General features: G+C 36.2%; 2 protein-coding genes across 2 annotated transcripts in view; both read right to left on the reverse strand.

Moving 5' to 3' along the window:
• Positions 1-455: 455 nt before the first annotated feature.
• Positions 456-6267, reverse strand: LOC124378791 (verrucotoxin subunit beta-like). The gene is made up of 4 exons (XM_046838560.1): positions 6167-6267; positions 4980-5106; positions 3118-4884; positions 456-1190 (listed from the first exon to the last, which is right to left on the reverse strand). The coding sequence occupies exons 3-4, from the start codon at positions 4769-4771 to the stop codon at positions 1054-1056; spliced, it is 1791 nt and encodes a 596-aa protein (XP_046694516.1). The 5' UTR covers positions 4772-4884; positions 4980-5106; positions 6167-6267; the 3' UTR covers positions 456-1053.
• Positions 6268-12845: 6578 nt separating this feature from the next.
• The window catches only part of LOC124379487, a 41397-nt gene continuing 39006 nt past the window's right edge, over positions 12846-15236 (reverse strand). The window contains exon 33 of the mRNA XM_046839854.1: positions 12846-13987. Within this exon, the coding sequence (XP_046695810.1) occupies positions 13008-13987 (980 nt within the window). The 3' untranslated portion in view covers positions 12846-13007. The remainder of the gene's footprint in view (positions 13988-15236) is intronic.

The raw sequence follows: 15236 nt of genomic DNA on the forward strand, positions 1-15236 counted from the left end.
ACTTCATGCCAACACCTGTGCAGTGTGAGAGGATTAATTACTTACACATGAAAGCTTTTTCTTCTCATTATCATTCACAGAGCACATTAAAAACAAACACACCAAAAAATAATAAGGTATAAAAAATATCTGTCATCCATCTGAATGCATCACTGCTCACTTTCTATTCTAATGTAACCCTTCGAAAGAAAGAAATGAATTTATATCATTCTAAACACCTGATTTATTTACATTACAAAGGATTCAGCTGTCAAAACGTTTAATAGAGAAATAGGGATTTCTTGTGCTTTTTTTTTTTTAAATACGCACTTCTAAAGTAGGGAAGGAATTATGCTGTTAGAGAAAAAATTATAAATGAAAGTAATGTCACACAAGGCAAAGCATGAACAATATAGTGTCATATATGTGAGGTTTGAAATGCACCAGAATATCTGTATACAGTAACAAGACTTACACAATGGTAATGAAGCTTTTTTATTTGTGTATCCCATCAATAATACTTGCACAACATAATAACGAACCCTAATTTTAATTTGTAATATAACCATTGCACAAAGTATATTCCAGTTTGTGTCACTGACATTCATTAGTAGTTTTGAAAACTTGTTATATCTACTGTACAGATAGAACTTGTCATTTTTTTACACTCTTATAGTGAAAAACACAAATTAAAACCTATATGCTATTAATCAAACATACAGTCTGCAGAACAATAAAATAGGTCCGTTTGCTAAGAAACATTACAGAGAAACATTTGGCTATATAACATTTTTAACACCTAAAACAACGAGTAGAACATTTGCATCAGAATGATTCAACTAACCTAAAATGGACAATGTGTTCAATAAAATAAAAAATAACACAACAATTGTTGGTGTACCTGTTAACTGCTACATTTAATTGAGTTTCTGTTGATCATTAAAACAATGACACATGCCTGAAGGAAAATACTTTTTGTATGAGGATAAATGGAATTTGGAGTGTAAGAAGAAGTACAAACTTAATGAATTTAAAACATTTTCTACAGTGTATAACAGTGTAAAGAAATAGAAACTATTGTTTAGATCTCATACCAGAACTCTTTAGCTCTTGGTAGCGTGGCTGACTCTCATTTATTTGCTCGTCATCAGATGAGTTTCCAGAAACTGCTGTAGCACTTAAGTACTCCGAGGATTCAGCACTCTCTGTTTCTTGTTTTTAGAATGAATAAAAAAAAACATTACGAAAAAATGTAAAAAGTGGAAAAGGGTTTGGAGGAATGAGCAAAACAGTACAAATTATAGTTTTGTATTTTATCAGCTACTGCAGTTTACTTAAATGGGTATAACTGTTAAACATAAAACCGAAAAAGTACCTGCAATTTCAATACGTTTCATCACCTAAAACAGAGTAAAACCTTTACATCAGAATGATGAAATAAATCTTAAGAGGAAAATATGATAAAGCCGCCTAAAAAAGAACAAGTATCTGGTGTTTTCTGTATATAATATGAAGTTATGATCAGTGATGGTGCATTTTTTCAGCATACCTGCTCCTCAGTGCAGTATTTTACTTTTTCTACTTTTACTAAATTAATGTTCTAGAAGTTTCTGTGTCTAGCTAATTCAGTTTAGCCTTTATATGATGATGGGAACAGAGGGTTTACTGCCACCAAACTTGATTTTTTGAGACTTTAATGAACAATACACAGAAATAATTATTGGTCTAAATAAGATCCCCAGTGCAATGTAAGTTGTGTATTTTATCAGTTTTGTGAGCTTTGGTTAGCTTTTTGATTAGCATTAGCTTCCTTGTGAGGAGGATGAATGGATGGAGAAAAATACCATTTGTCTGAATAATCTACAAAAACAAATGGACTTTGGAGAGTGAGAAGAAGTGTAAATATTGATCTGAGTGCTGATATGGTCAGTCTATTTTCTATGGAGTTTACAGGCTGTATAGTTTGAAAATTATTCAGGGGTTATGTAAGACCATGGGTATCATTTTAGTTTCTAAGAAATTTAATTATAAATTTATGTAAATTCTGTCAGTTCAGCTGTTTTGTCTGTTCACATGTATATGTTAAGATGAAACCCCAACTCCAGAAATATTGGGACACTGTGAAAAATGTAAAGAAAAAAAAAAGAACAGAATGCAGCGATTTCAATCATTTCTATAATTGTAATATTTTCACTACATTTTAAATGTATGAATAACAATTAAAAACAATTACAATCTCCAGCCGTCCACAGCTCATTACATCTTATAAACTCATATTGTTTGTCACAGATTATTGTTTAGTAGTAAAAGTGGTAAAATCCTGAGTTTACATGCGGTATACTGTGGCTTCCTGTGCATCATATCAATGTATCCATGTAAGTAAATCAAAGATTAAATAAAGAAATCATGTGCCTTACATGGTAAAAATTATTGTGCAACCAAAGAATAATGAAAATTCAAACTCACACTAAGTGTGTAACTCACACACACATGAAAAATTCACTTTATTTTCAAGTGTAAAATGTGTAAAAGTGTAAAATGTGTAAAAGTGTAAAATGTGTAAAAGTGTAAAATGTGTAGATTTCACTTATGAATCATGTGAAGTTTCTGAGAGGAAACAATTTAGAGATTATCCAAAAATATTGATATTTAATGCATCATATATTGAAACTAATAATGACTAAAATTGAAATAAATGCTTTGCAGCTAATAAAGGAAAGAAAAAAATGAAGGGTGAGTCAACATTTTTCTGGTATCGGTTGGCAAAACAGCAGGTTTTGTGGCTTTTTAAAAGCATACATATTTTAATTATATATAATTTTATTACATTATATATTAAATACAATTATGAGTTTTATCAATAGAATATAAAAAAAAGATCATATAAAGTAGGTAATAACACTGTTCATGCAAGGAGATACTCATCCTTATCCCTAGTTCAGTTTAATTAAAACATTACATCATGCAGATCAATTTACAAATAAATAATTATAAATAGGTATCTGACTGCAAATTATAAATATTGATATTGTTATTATAATGTGTAAATTATAAGAATATATTACAATTTATATTTTTATTAAGTTTTCCTTTAGAAAATTGTATTTTTACTTCTTATAATATTACTTTGATACTTACCAATTTTCTGCTGGGTTGATTCACTTTCAGTTGACTTTGGTTCCTTCTGGGGTTTTACTGCAGACAGTGTAGTTGTAACAGTGTTTATGTCACTTTCAACCATGTAGTCAAGTTTTCCTACTGCTCCACATTTTATTTCATAATCAGTGCCTTCTTTAAGATCTGTCAGTGTGATTACATCCTGATCCACAGGCTGAGATTTCCAGTCTTTCTCTAGTTTCATTTTGTACAGTAGCTTCCTCTGCAGTGTAGCAGCACACGGAGAACCCATTTTTACTGTTACATTGTGATCAGTGACACACTCGATTTTTGGACATTCTGGCTTTGATGGAGGAGTAAAACAGATCGGTTCACTGCACCCATTTTCATACACTAGAATGCAGGAACATGGGCCATTTGATGTTTGATTCAGACTTTGGACAATGAATTTTGTGGACTCGCACTTATTATTAAATGTGATCAAATTCTTAAAAATTTGTAAATTGTTCTTCATGTGCATGAGCTCATCAGAAGTCAATGATTTCTCCTGAAAATCTGGATCAGGTGTATTTTCACAGGTATTTTCCATTGTTGAAGGGTCCAGGTAGATCTTTTGTTTAGTCAGGAGAAGATCTGAATACTGAAGACAGTTAAATGCATAAGCAACCAATTTTTCCACGTTCAAGTCCAGTAGATATTTGTGTATGTCATCATTCACTTCTGCACCAAGGTCACTGAGCTGCTTCAGGACTGTTTTTATTTGGATGGATTTCTTTTCTTTCTCTGTTATCCACTGCTGAAGATCACGAGTATTAAAAGGAGATTTCTCATGGGCTTGTAGGAGATCACTTACGGCACTGATATCTGTTTTACCTCCACGGATGTCTGGCAGAAGGAACCCGAGCTTTTTCATGAAATCTTGCTTGTACTCGTAGCAGAATTTCTGAAAATCCTGCACTTGTTTATAAAATGTGGTAAATGATTTTGCCACTGTGTCTTGTAACAAGTCACCACATTTCATGTTTGTGACATTTAAAGCTTCTATTACTGACTCCACAGCTCTAATTACATCTGTGCTGATAGTTCTTACAAGTTTGGCTGCTTTTGATTCCAGTTTAACCAGAGGATAAAGCCACACCCTCACTGGAACTGCATGTTTTCCATTCTCTCCAAGCAGCTTTGGAAGATCAGTGTAAACCTTCATAGCTTCATCAAAAGTCGCTGGATTTAAGGGCAAATTAAAATCCCCATAAAATGTACAGCTCAGTTGTTTCAATGCAGCCTTCTCATTTTCATCCATGTTTACTTTTGCACTTGCCCCAGCAAAAAGAAGATTTTTCAGCTTTTCAAGGTCAATTTTTCCTTCTACTCCTGCATTTGTTGTCTTCTTAGATAAATTCTTCTTTCTATCAAACACAAAGTAAGCATTGGCTCCATACAGCACTGCTGTAACCACGTGTGTTGCTACATCATGCTTAAAAACCCCATGGTGACCCATTTTTCCTTTACCCAGATGGTCCATACTCAACTGCTCGAACTTGGTGGTTGTTCTGTAGTGCAGCGTCAACCTCTCTTGTATAAATGATTTTTTCGTGTCATTGAAATATTTGGCAGAACCACTAAGTGGGACAATTCCTCCCATTAGACTCAGTTTCAGTTCACCTTCAACATTCATGTGCGTTGCTTTTTTCTCAATTGTGTCTGAAGTTGTAACATCAAACTCTGTATAATTTTGAGAACGAAAATCTCTGTCCTGCTGCAGCTGCTTTCAATCCCAAAGCGTGAATCCTGTTAGCATCCACATATAACAGATTTTTAATATAAAATCATTAAATTGCTACATTTTGTCAGTGTGAATAACAATAAGTTACAATCACTGATACCTGGTACTAATGCATCTCTTCTGCAGTCATACGGCATTCCTAGTCGAAATGGTCTCCCCAGTGCTGCTGTTTCTATTGTGTCTCCCATGTTAAGATGTTGAAATTATAAACTGATCTTCAAATCAACCTTTAACATCGACAAAGTTATTAGTATAGCAGGTATGAACTGAAATGATGCAAAAAAACATAACAGTGCCACAATTCCTAAACTTAAGTTATAATGCTCATGGTTCCATACTGACATGATTGAGTGGAATATTTCATTTAGAGGAAAAATGTAAATAAATGCACCCATATATTCAGGACTGTACCTCTCTGATTTACTCTGATTTGTTAAAGTTTAAAATGAAAAAGTGAAGTGGTAAAAAAAATCTAAATCTGAAGAGAATAGCAGATTATTAGTTTAAGGTGGCTCCATTTTTGTCTCATCATAAATCCTTTAGCTTTATTTGGCAGGTTGTATTACAAATGTAAATGTTTTTATTCCTGAATACCTACAGGATACGTTTGTCTTGGTTAACAAGTTGATTTTATCTCTTTGGACAAAAATACTTGCTTTTCACTGTTTTTCACCTCAGGTAAAAAATCTGATTTATGACCCAATACTGTTTTATTAGATGAAAATTTGCAAGAGCACAACTCTACTGAATTTCCAGATAACTGTGATCTGGTCATAGACACAAAGTCACAGTCCAAGCTGACATTCAGATTAATTACATCACTGTGAATTAAATATTAAATAAAGCTATTTTATAAAGTAATCAGGAAGGAAAAAGTTATATATATATATATATATATATATATATATATATATATATATATATATATATATATATATATATATATGGTTTTAACTATAACATACTGCGTTTAAATATATATATATATATATATATATATATATATATATATATATATATATATATATATATATATATATATATATTTAAACGCATATGTTATAGTTAAAAACCTGTGTTATAGTAAAGCATTGAAATGCATCTGTGCTTACTTTTGTGGAAGAACACAATAAACTTTCGCTTTTGTTTTCTCACAAAAATCTCATCTATATATATATATGTGTGTGTGTGTGTGTGTGTGTGTGTGTGTGTGTGTGTATGCTGTTATAGTTGAGTTGAAAAACAGTTCAAAAAGATCAAAAATATATTACATGCCTGGGTACTTACATGCATCATCCATCTGCAACAAATCTGAGGGTGAGCAAGCTGTTCTAGTCAAGTTTTGTTTGTTAAACAGTTTTGTCAGTTAAAACAGAGGGGAAACAGAAAGATTCAGACAGGAAGCAGAAGCAACTGAGCAAAAAAAACACAAGTACAAAGGAAGTTCTCACCTATGAAAATCCAAATGCTGCAAAATAAGTGCTAAATGCATGTGAAGTGTGAAAATAGAAACAAACATTAAATGAATTTAGATTTGTAAAAAGTAAGTCGAATTTGAGTATTGAGGGAACAATCCAAGTTGTACGCCACTGAATTTATAAAAGAAAAGAAATCACTCATATTACTTCAATATGAGTGAACACCACTGTGCCCACAATGAACAAAGTCACTTATTCTGATCCAGAATCTTGTGTTATGAGTAAACAGCCATGTAAATAAAATAGTTTAAAGGGGCAAAAGGTATTAATTTGATAAAAAAGATTGTTTAAAATGTGTAATAAAATAAAAAAAAAACAATATTTGCTTTGTTACTACTCAAATCAAGTTTCTAACTAAAATGGACTAAAGGAATTTCATGATTTTTTTTATTTTTTTATTTCCACATTAAACTTCTAATCATGCAAAGGCTGACTGCTACAGTGCTGGTTGCTATTACAATAGTATATTTATATACAGTGAGGAAAATAAGTATTTGAACACGCTGCTTTTTTGCAAGTTCTCCCACTTAGAAATCATGGAGGGGTGTGAAATTGTCATCGTAGGTGCATGTCCACTGTGAGAGACATAACTCAAAAAAAAAAAAAATCCAGAAATCACAATATATGATTTTTTTACTATTTATTTGTATGATACAGCTGCAAATAAGTATTTGAACACCTGTCTATCAGCTAGAATTCTGACTCTCAAAGACCTGTTAGTCTGCCTTTAAAATGTCCACCTCCACTACATTTATTATCCTAAATCAGATGCACCTGTTTGAGGTCGTTAGCGCCATAAAGACACCTGTCCACCCATACAATCAGTAAGAATCCAACTACTAACATGGCCAAGACCAAAGAGCTGTCCAAAGACACTAGAGACAAAATTGTACACCTCCACAAGGCTGGAAAGGGCTACGGGGAAATTGCCAAGCAGCTTGGTGAAAAAAGGTCCACTGTTGGAGCAATCATTAGAAAATGGAAGAAGCTAAACATGACTGTCAATCTCCCTCGGACTGGGGCTCCATGCAAGATCTCACCTCGTGGGGTCTCAATGATCCTAAGGAAGGTGAGAAATCAGCCCAGAACTACACGGGAGGAGCTGGTCAATGACCTGAAAAGAGCTGGGACCACCGTTTCCAAGGTTACTGTTGGTAATACACTAAGACGTCATGGTTTGAAATCATGCATGGCACGGAAGGTTCCCCTGCTTAAACCAGGCACATGTCCAGGCACGTCTTAAGTTTGCCAATGACCATTTGGATGATCCAGAGGAGTCATGGGAGAAAGTCATGTGGTCAGATGAGACCAAAATAAAACTTTTGGGTCATAATTCCACTAAACGTGTTTGGAGGAAGAAGAATGATGAGTACGATCCCGAGAACACCATCCCTACTGTGAAGCATGGGGTGGTAGCATAATGCTTTGGGACATGCACATGGGACAGGGCGACTGCACTGTATTAAGGAGAGGATGACCGGGGCCATGTATTGCGAGATTTTGGGGAACAAACTCCTTCCCTCAGTTAGAGCATTGAAGATGGGTCGAGGCTGGGTCTTCCAACATGACAATGACCCGAAGCACACAGCCAGAATAACCAAGGAGTGGCTCTCTAAGAAGCATATCAAGGTTCTGGCATGGCCTAGCCAGTCTCCAGACCTAAACCCAATAGAGAATCTTTGTAGGGAGCTCAAACTCCATGTTTCTCAGCAACAGGCCAGAAACCTGACTGATCTAGAGAAGATCTGTGTGGAGGAGTGGGCCAAAATCCCTCCTGCAGTGTGTGCAAACCTGGTGAAAAACTACAGGAAACGTTTCACCTCTGTAATTGCAAACAAAGTCTCCTGTACCAAATATTAACATTGACTTTCTCAGGTGTTCAAATACTTATTTGCAGCTGTATCATACAAATAAATAGTTAAAAAGTCATATATTGTGATTTCTGGATTTTTTTTTTAGATTATGTCTCTCACAGTGGACATGCACCTACGATGACAATTTCAGACCCCTCCATGATTTCTAAGTGGGAGAACTTGCAAAATAGCAGGGTGTTCAAATACTTATTTTCCTCACTGTATATACACACATGCTGTTATAGTTGATTTGAAAAACAGTTCATATAGATCAAAAATATATTACATGCCTGGGTACTTTCATGCATCTTCATCCATCTGCAACAAATCTGAATGTGAGCAAGCTGTTCTAGTCAAGTTTTGTTTGTTGAATATTTTTATTCCTTTTTACTGTAACTCAGGCGTGTACAGGAAACACTATTGTTTCATCTGAGCTACAGCAGAAAACAACTCCTGCTGTTTCCCTTTAAAGTCCCTTTACCTGATGAAAATCATTATATATTTACAATTTTTTCAACAAATGTTGCATGTTTTACCTGTTGATCATTACTCATTCCTTTTTTTAAAATTTCAAGATTTAAATATGTAAATGCAATTACATGTGATTGTATTTATGTATATTTACATGAGTGAGAACATTTAAAACTTCCACTGCAAGTTAAAACAGAGGGGGAACAGGAAGATTCAGACAGGAAGCAGAAGCAACTGAGCAAAATAAGTGCAAAGGAAGTTATGACTTGTGTAAGCAAACTTTCGCACCTATGAAAATCCAAATGCTGCAAAACAAGTGCTGAATGCATGTGAAGTGAGAAAATAGAAACAAACATTGAATGCATTCAGATTTGTAAAAAAAATTAGCAGAATTTGAGTATTGAGGGAACAATCCAAGTTGTATGTCCCTGAATGGTAAAAAAATAAAATAAAAAATCACTCATATTACTTCAATATGAGTGCACACTACTGTGCCCACAGTGGGTTTTTAAAATTTCCTGGGTTTTTCCCGGTTTCACAAACTTCAAGCCAAAAAACTGTCAGCCCGCTTGAGCACTTCAGGCATTACCGGCTCAATCACTGAGGAAACGCCCACTCCCAACCAGCTGCACGGATATGGCGTCTAATTTTCTCCAACCAGGAACCCTGACGCTGCCGTCGAGGCTGGAGAACGGCCCGAGCAGCCCTGCTTAAGAATGGCATAAGGCTTTGCCAGGGGGCCAACCGTAGGCAGCGCCTAGCCCCCCGCCACCGTGCCGGGCAACGAGTATGGCTCTCTACTCGGGACCTTCCCCTTAAGGCCACCTGTCGGAAGCTCGCCCCACGCTTCATTGGCCCTTTCCCCATTTCCAAGGTCGTCAATCCCGTGGCCCTCAGACTCAGGCTCCCCAGGGCGCTCCGGGTCCACCCTCTGTTTCATGTGTCTAGGGTTCGGCCTGTTCGGGCCTGTTTCCTGGTGCCCTCCGCCAGGCCCCATCCGCCCGCCCGGGTCAATGATGGGGGTCCTGCCTACACCGTGCGCTGCCTGCTCCGCTCCCGTCGTCGTGGTCGGGGCCTTCAGTACCTTGTGGATTGGGAGGGCTATGGTCCTGAGGAACGCTCCTGGGTCCCCTACCGCTTTATCCTGGACCGTGACTTGATTGGTGGCTTTCATCGGGCCCACCCGGGGCAGCCTGTTAGGGCGTCTGAAGCCGCCCTGGACAGGGGGGTACTGTCAGCCCGCTTGAGCATTTCAGGCATTACCGGCTCAATCACTGAGGAAACGCCCACTCCCAACCAGCTGCATGGATATGGCGTCTAATTTTCTGGCACTGATAAGGACGCCTGAATCCTCCAGACAGTGCCAGATTGTCTTTAGGCTTGCCCTGATCACTCTCCAGCATATTCTCTGTTTTGTTTATTCGTTCTTTTGTTTCTGACCTGACCATTCTGTCCTCCGCGCTTCGGTTTCCGGCTCTGCTCTGCTCGCGCTGGACGCGCTCCGGTTTCCGGCTCGGCTCGGCTCTGCTCGCGCTGAACGCGCTTCGGTTTCCGGCTCGGCTCGGCTCGCGCTGAACGCGCGTTTCGGTTTCCGGCTCGTGCTGAACGCGCGTTTCGGTTTCCGGCTCGTGCTGAACGCGTTCCGGTTTCCGGCTCGAAATCCTCACCCTCCGTGCACATCGGCTCCCTGATTCGGCTCACTGATTCGGCTCCCTGAATCGACTCCCTGAATCGGCTTCCCGATTTAGCTCTGCACAGCCTTTTTCCCTGCTCTTTTTGCATCTGCCTTGGATCCTATAACCTGAATTTTTTAACAAAAACTGAACCCCATAACATTACACCAATGACATTTCCGAACGGAAACAAAAAAAAAAACGCACTTCACCTGTGTTCTGAGCTGCACGGCATCGGGAGAAAAAACTTTTTTTTTTAAAGCACAACGATGCCAAAAGTTAAACTCCCGAGAGAAATAGTTGTGAAAGGAAGGAGGAAGACAGTGAACAATGACTGTCTTGGTCGTTGTAACGTGTTGAGTCTGGGTGAAGGGAGAGCTCACTAACTCCAGTTGCAACAGAAATCATATAAGCACAGACAGTTTTCCAAAACTCGTGCTTTTTTATTTTTCTTGACAACAGTGTTACGGGTTAGTCAAAGAAACTTAGAAATGAGCATCAGAAAATAATAAGGGCATATTCCTTGGCCTTGCACACGCAGTAATACCGTACAAAATGCAGTGGCATGCTATTCCCAAAATACCGCTATGCTCATAAAGGAAGCGCAACATATTTAACTCGTTACACCGTGTAACATGTCTTTCGTTAAAGCCTGTGTAAAGTTCATTCATTTTATAAGTGCGGATTATAGACAGGTGCAGATTATTTATGTTCACAATAAAAATATTTGTAAAATTCAGTGGGTGCGGCTTGTATATGGGTGCGCTTTAAAGTCCGGAAATTACGGTAATATTAATTAACATTTCCCGAAGTAAATTAACAAGATTTTTAATTAAATTGTGTTATTCTTATATCCCTTTATTTATTCTTCATGTATTAATATTTGAAAAGTTTCAAGTCTCTATGTAGATAAACAGTACTAGTATTTAAAGGTTAACTAAAATGTAATAAATTAATTTCAGTTTTATGTTTGTCCATTTCCACATTGCACTTGTAAACCTGCAGAGGCTAAAAAATGTAAATCTAAAAAAAAAAAAATTAACAAGCCACAACAATAGACAATTACTTTCAATTCTTTTCCAGCCTGAACTTGTCAGGGGTTTATTTTTTGTAATATATACCATAATTCTCATTTTGAAAATGTAAATTATTTCACACTACTGAATGATTCCACAAAAAACACAAATTGCCACAAATTGCATTCAATATTTTATAAACTTTACAGTATATGCGCATACATTCATACTGCATTGTAACAAAGTTCAGTATTAATTGTAACAAAAAACATTTACTGTGAATAAATGTAATAAAAACTTCAAAAAAAAAATTACTACAATATTTAAAGTGTTTTGCTCAAGGACCCACACACTGCTTTATGATTGTGCTGGGATTTGAACACTTGCCCTTCTTACTGAGCCATTACAACTAGCTCGGCATGCTTGTATTGTTTCGACACAATCGTTTGTGGAGTTAATTCACTGGTAGGAGTAATGCAAGCTGCTGTAGCTGAGGTGTTATGGTAGTATAGTTGTGGTGATTCAGCTATTAATAATTTCAGTAACAAAACAGAAGTTGTTTGTTCAATTAGCAGCACCTCCAAGATACCATGGTGAGACAAGACACTTCCACCCAGCTGCATCTTATTTCAGTGTTCTACAGTATGTGTTATTACAGCAGTTTTACACATGTTGCCAAATACTGTAAAATTTAAAGCACTTCATGTATAATTAACAGATTAAGGCCTCGTTTTGCCACTAGCCTCAATTCTTCATGGCATGGATTCCACAAAATGATGGAAACATTCTTTGGAGATTATGTTCGCTGTTGACATGATTACATCACACAATTCCTGCAGATTTTCCAGCTAAATTTTTATCCCCTTTCATTCTACCATAGCTTGTTTATATATTGCTTTAGGAAGCACGTCCAGCATAAAACTTGTGCCAAATCAAATATGCGGATCAGGAAAAGGTTGATCCCTTCACACTGAAGGCATCAAAACTATGAATTAACACATGTAGAATTATATATGGAATTATATACATAACAAAAAAGTGAACTGAAAATATGTCATATTGTAGGTTCTTCAAAGTAGCTACCTTTTGCTTAGATTACTGCTTTGCACACTCTTGGCATTCTCTTGATGTCTACTTTGAAGAACCTACAATATGACATATTTTCAGTTCACTTTTTGTTATGTATATAATTCCATATATAATTCTACATGTGTTAATTCATAGTTTTGATGCCTTCTGTGTGAATCTACAATTTTCATAGTCATGAAAATAAAGAAAACTCTTTGAATCTGGCTTTTGGACTTTTGGTCTGTACTGTGTGTGTGTGTGTGTGTGTGTGTGTGTGTGTGTGTGTGTGTGTGTGTGTGTGTATATATATATATATATATATATATATATATATATATATATATATATATATATATATATATATATATAAATTGTATGGTGCATATATATTATATATACACCAAATCCTTCAACAATTTTAGAGACTAGTGAATGTTTGATTACTTCCTTCACATGTAAGATATTTGACTCGCTAACAGATATTCATGACCTCTGCTGCAATCTACCTCTTATCAGGTATATATCAACGAAATATTAATCATCTTCATCTTCACAATTTATTTATTTTTTTAATGTTTTACTCCTATGGTCTTTAAGAACAATTCTTTAAGTTGGGCTAACACCTTTTCAGAATTTACGGTCTGTTGATTTGGCAGTGAAATCCATATAGACTGCTGGTTTTCTGGCAAAATAACTCTAATAAACTGTCTTTCTTCCAGCCTTGCAGCTCTGCCATACATTTCCTTTATATTCTCTCCAATTTCCTTCATTAACTCATGTTTCTCTTTCAACTTGGAAATCATTTCCTTATTTACAGGAACAATCTGTCGTGTCTCTAACTCTTTTAGATCTTCTGCATATTTCTTAATATTCTCCTCTATGGCTTTAAGTTTATTCTCCATTTCAAGTTCCACTTGTCTGATTGATGCATCTTTCTCCTGGCGTTCTCTCTCCATATCTTTAATCATCTGAGAAATCTCACTTGCATTTTTGTTTCTGTTGAGCATCTTTTCTATTTTTTCTAGCAGTTCTGAAACCTGAGAACCATCTCCACTGTCCTTAATGTTAAGACAGTGAAACCTGTTCCCACATTTTTCTACAAGTCTCCTGGTCCTCAGATCTCCTGATTGGATAAACTCTTCGATTTGTCTCTCCTGAAGTTTATCAGAATCAGTGAAAAGGATCATGGTGTTGGACCAACATTTTTTTCCAAAAATCTCCTCTATTGTTTCAGGTGACATTTGTGTTTCATCTACATTGTGCACTTTGTCTTCTGAATTCTTTACAGGTATGACCAGGAGGAAAGCTTGTGGTCCCACACACTGTTTCACTTCCTGAATTTCAGGAGAAGACCCATCAAGATTGTCCACCATGATCATCTTCCTTCCAGCTGAAGCATGTGTGCTCTGACTCTGCTCTGTGGCTGTAGCTGTAGATGTTGTAGCCAGGTTCACCTCCTCTCTGCCCTGGATAATGTTTTTTGCTGCAGTCTTATCAGATCCACTCTCCCCCACAAGCACCAACCGCAGTTCTGTTGTGATAATTAACTCTAAAACAAAACAATAACTGTTATTTCTTGTCATGGATTTTGACACAAATTAAAGTAGCAAAAGAGAGAATATAATGTTCAACCACTAACACTGCTAACAGGTGCAAACATAGCAGAGGATCACAAAAAATCCATCTCTGTCATTCCGAGTGTGATGGTGGAGAATGGCCCCCTTCTGTGTGACACTATTGTTTGTCTGACTGTTGTATTTAAATGCCCAGGAAGGAAGTGTATCAAGGTTTAATGTGTGATACCTGCCCTTTCTGGTCTTCTGTGGTAGGGGTCTTTTCAGGCACTACATTGTTATAGATGTAGATTTCTTCTTAGAATTGTATTATTATTATTATTATTATTATTATTATTATTATTATTATTATTATTATTAGGTTGTTGCCTAATCTGTGGGTGTGCTTTCCCAACCTGAGTTAAAATAGATCTCTGCATTTATCTATTATGTATGTAGGGTTATTGCCTTCGTTTATCTATAATCAGCTTATTGCCAGTGGAAATAATGTTCTTGTGCTGCAGCATTGTTGTCCAGGCGGTGAACTTTGGGTTAAGCTGCTGTTTGTGTCTAATCTGCTGTGTTTTTACTCTATAGTGCTGTTGTTTTTTGTCAATGGTGTTATTTTTGGATAATGTATTTTATTAGTTTTGCTGCCCCCAAGGTGACTCTTACATTTTTGGTTTCTTTTCTTCCTCATTTGTCAATATTTACATGTATATGAACTTTAGTGTATCAGGTTTTTACCAAGGTATGTGTGTGTGTGTGTGTGGCTACAGTTGCTGTTGTTAACTTGTCTGGAAATAATTAGCATGCTGTTTTAGTTCTGCAGTTTCAGCATTTCTGTGTTTATTATAAAGTGACATATTTTGGTTTTAATGTGTTCATGTTGTCTTGAAATCATAGCTCTGATGCTTCATTGTGCCAAAAAACTGTTCATCCTTAGGGTGGTTCCCTGGGTAAAATGTCCAGAGTGGCATAGCAATCCATAATACAGGATATATTTACCAATGACAGTTCTGTATTTAATCAAACACAAATGCATCATTTTTAAGAGTGTAACTTGTTCATGAACAGGCGAATTACAAAGTTAGAGGATTTTACCAGACTACTATTGTCCTTAATACGACATTGGTTTCACAATGCACACATTATAGATATACAACTATACTATTATATATCAGCGACAAAAACTCTTCTCTATATATATTATACATTTAAAAATATTTAAATAAATTTATCATA

Source organism: Silurus meridionalis, chromosome 25 (assembly GCF_014805685.1).
Source record: "Silurus meridionalis isolate SWU-2019-XX chromosome 25, ASM1480568v1, whole genome shotgun sequence".
NCBI lineage: Eukaryota > Metazoa > Chordata > Actinopteri > Siluriformes > Siluridae > Silurus > Silurus meridionalis.

Excerpts from the sequence above, each read along its gene's own strand:
- LOC124378791 (XM_046838560.1), bottom strand. The coding sequence starts at position 4,771 with ATGAATGTTGAAGGTGAACTGAAACTGAGTCTAATGGGAGGAATTGTC. Across the intron at positions 1,191-3,117 it reads ATCAACCCAGCAGAAAATTG|AAACAGAGAGTGCTGAATCC; the intron begins GTAAGTATCAAA and ends TCTAAAAACAAG.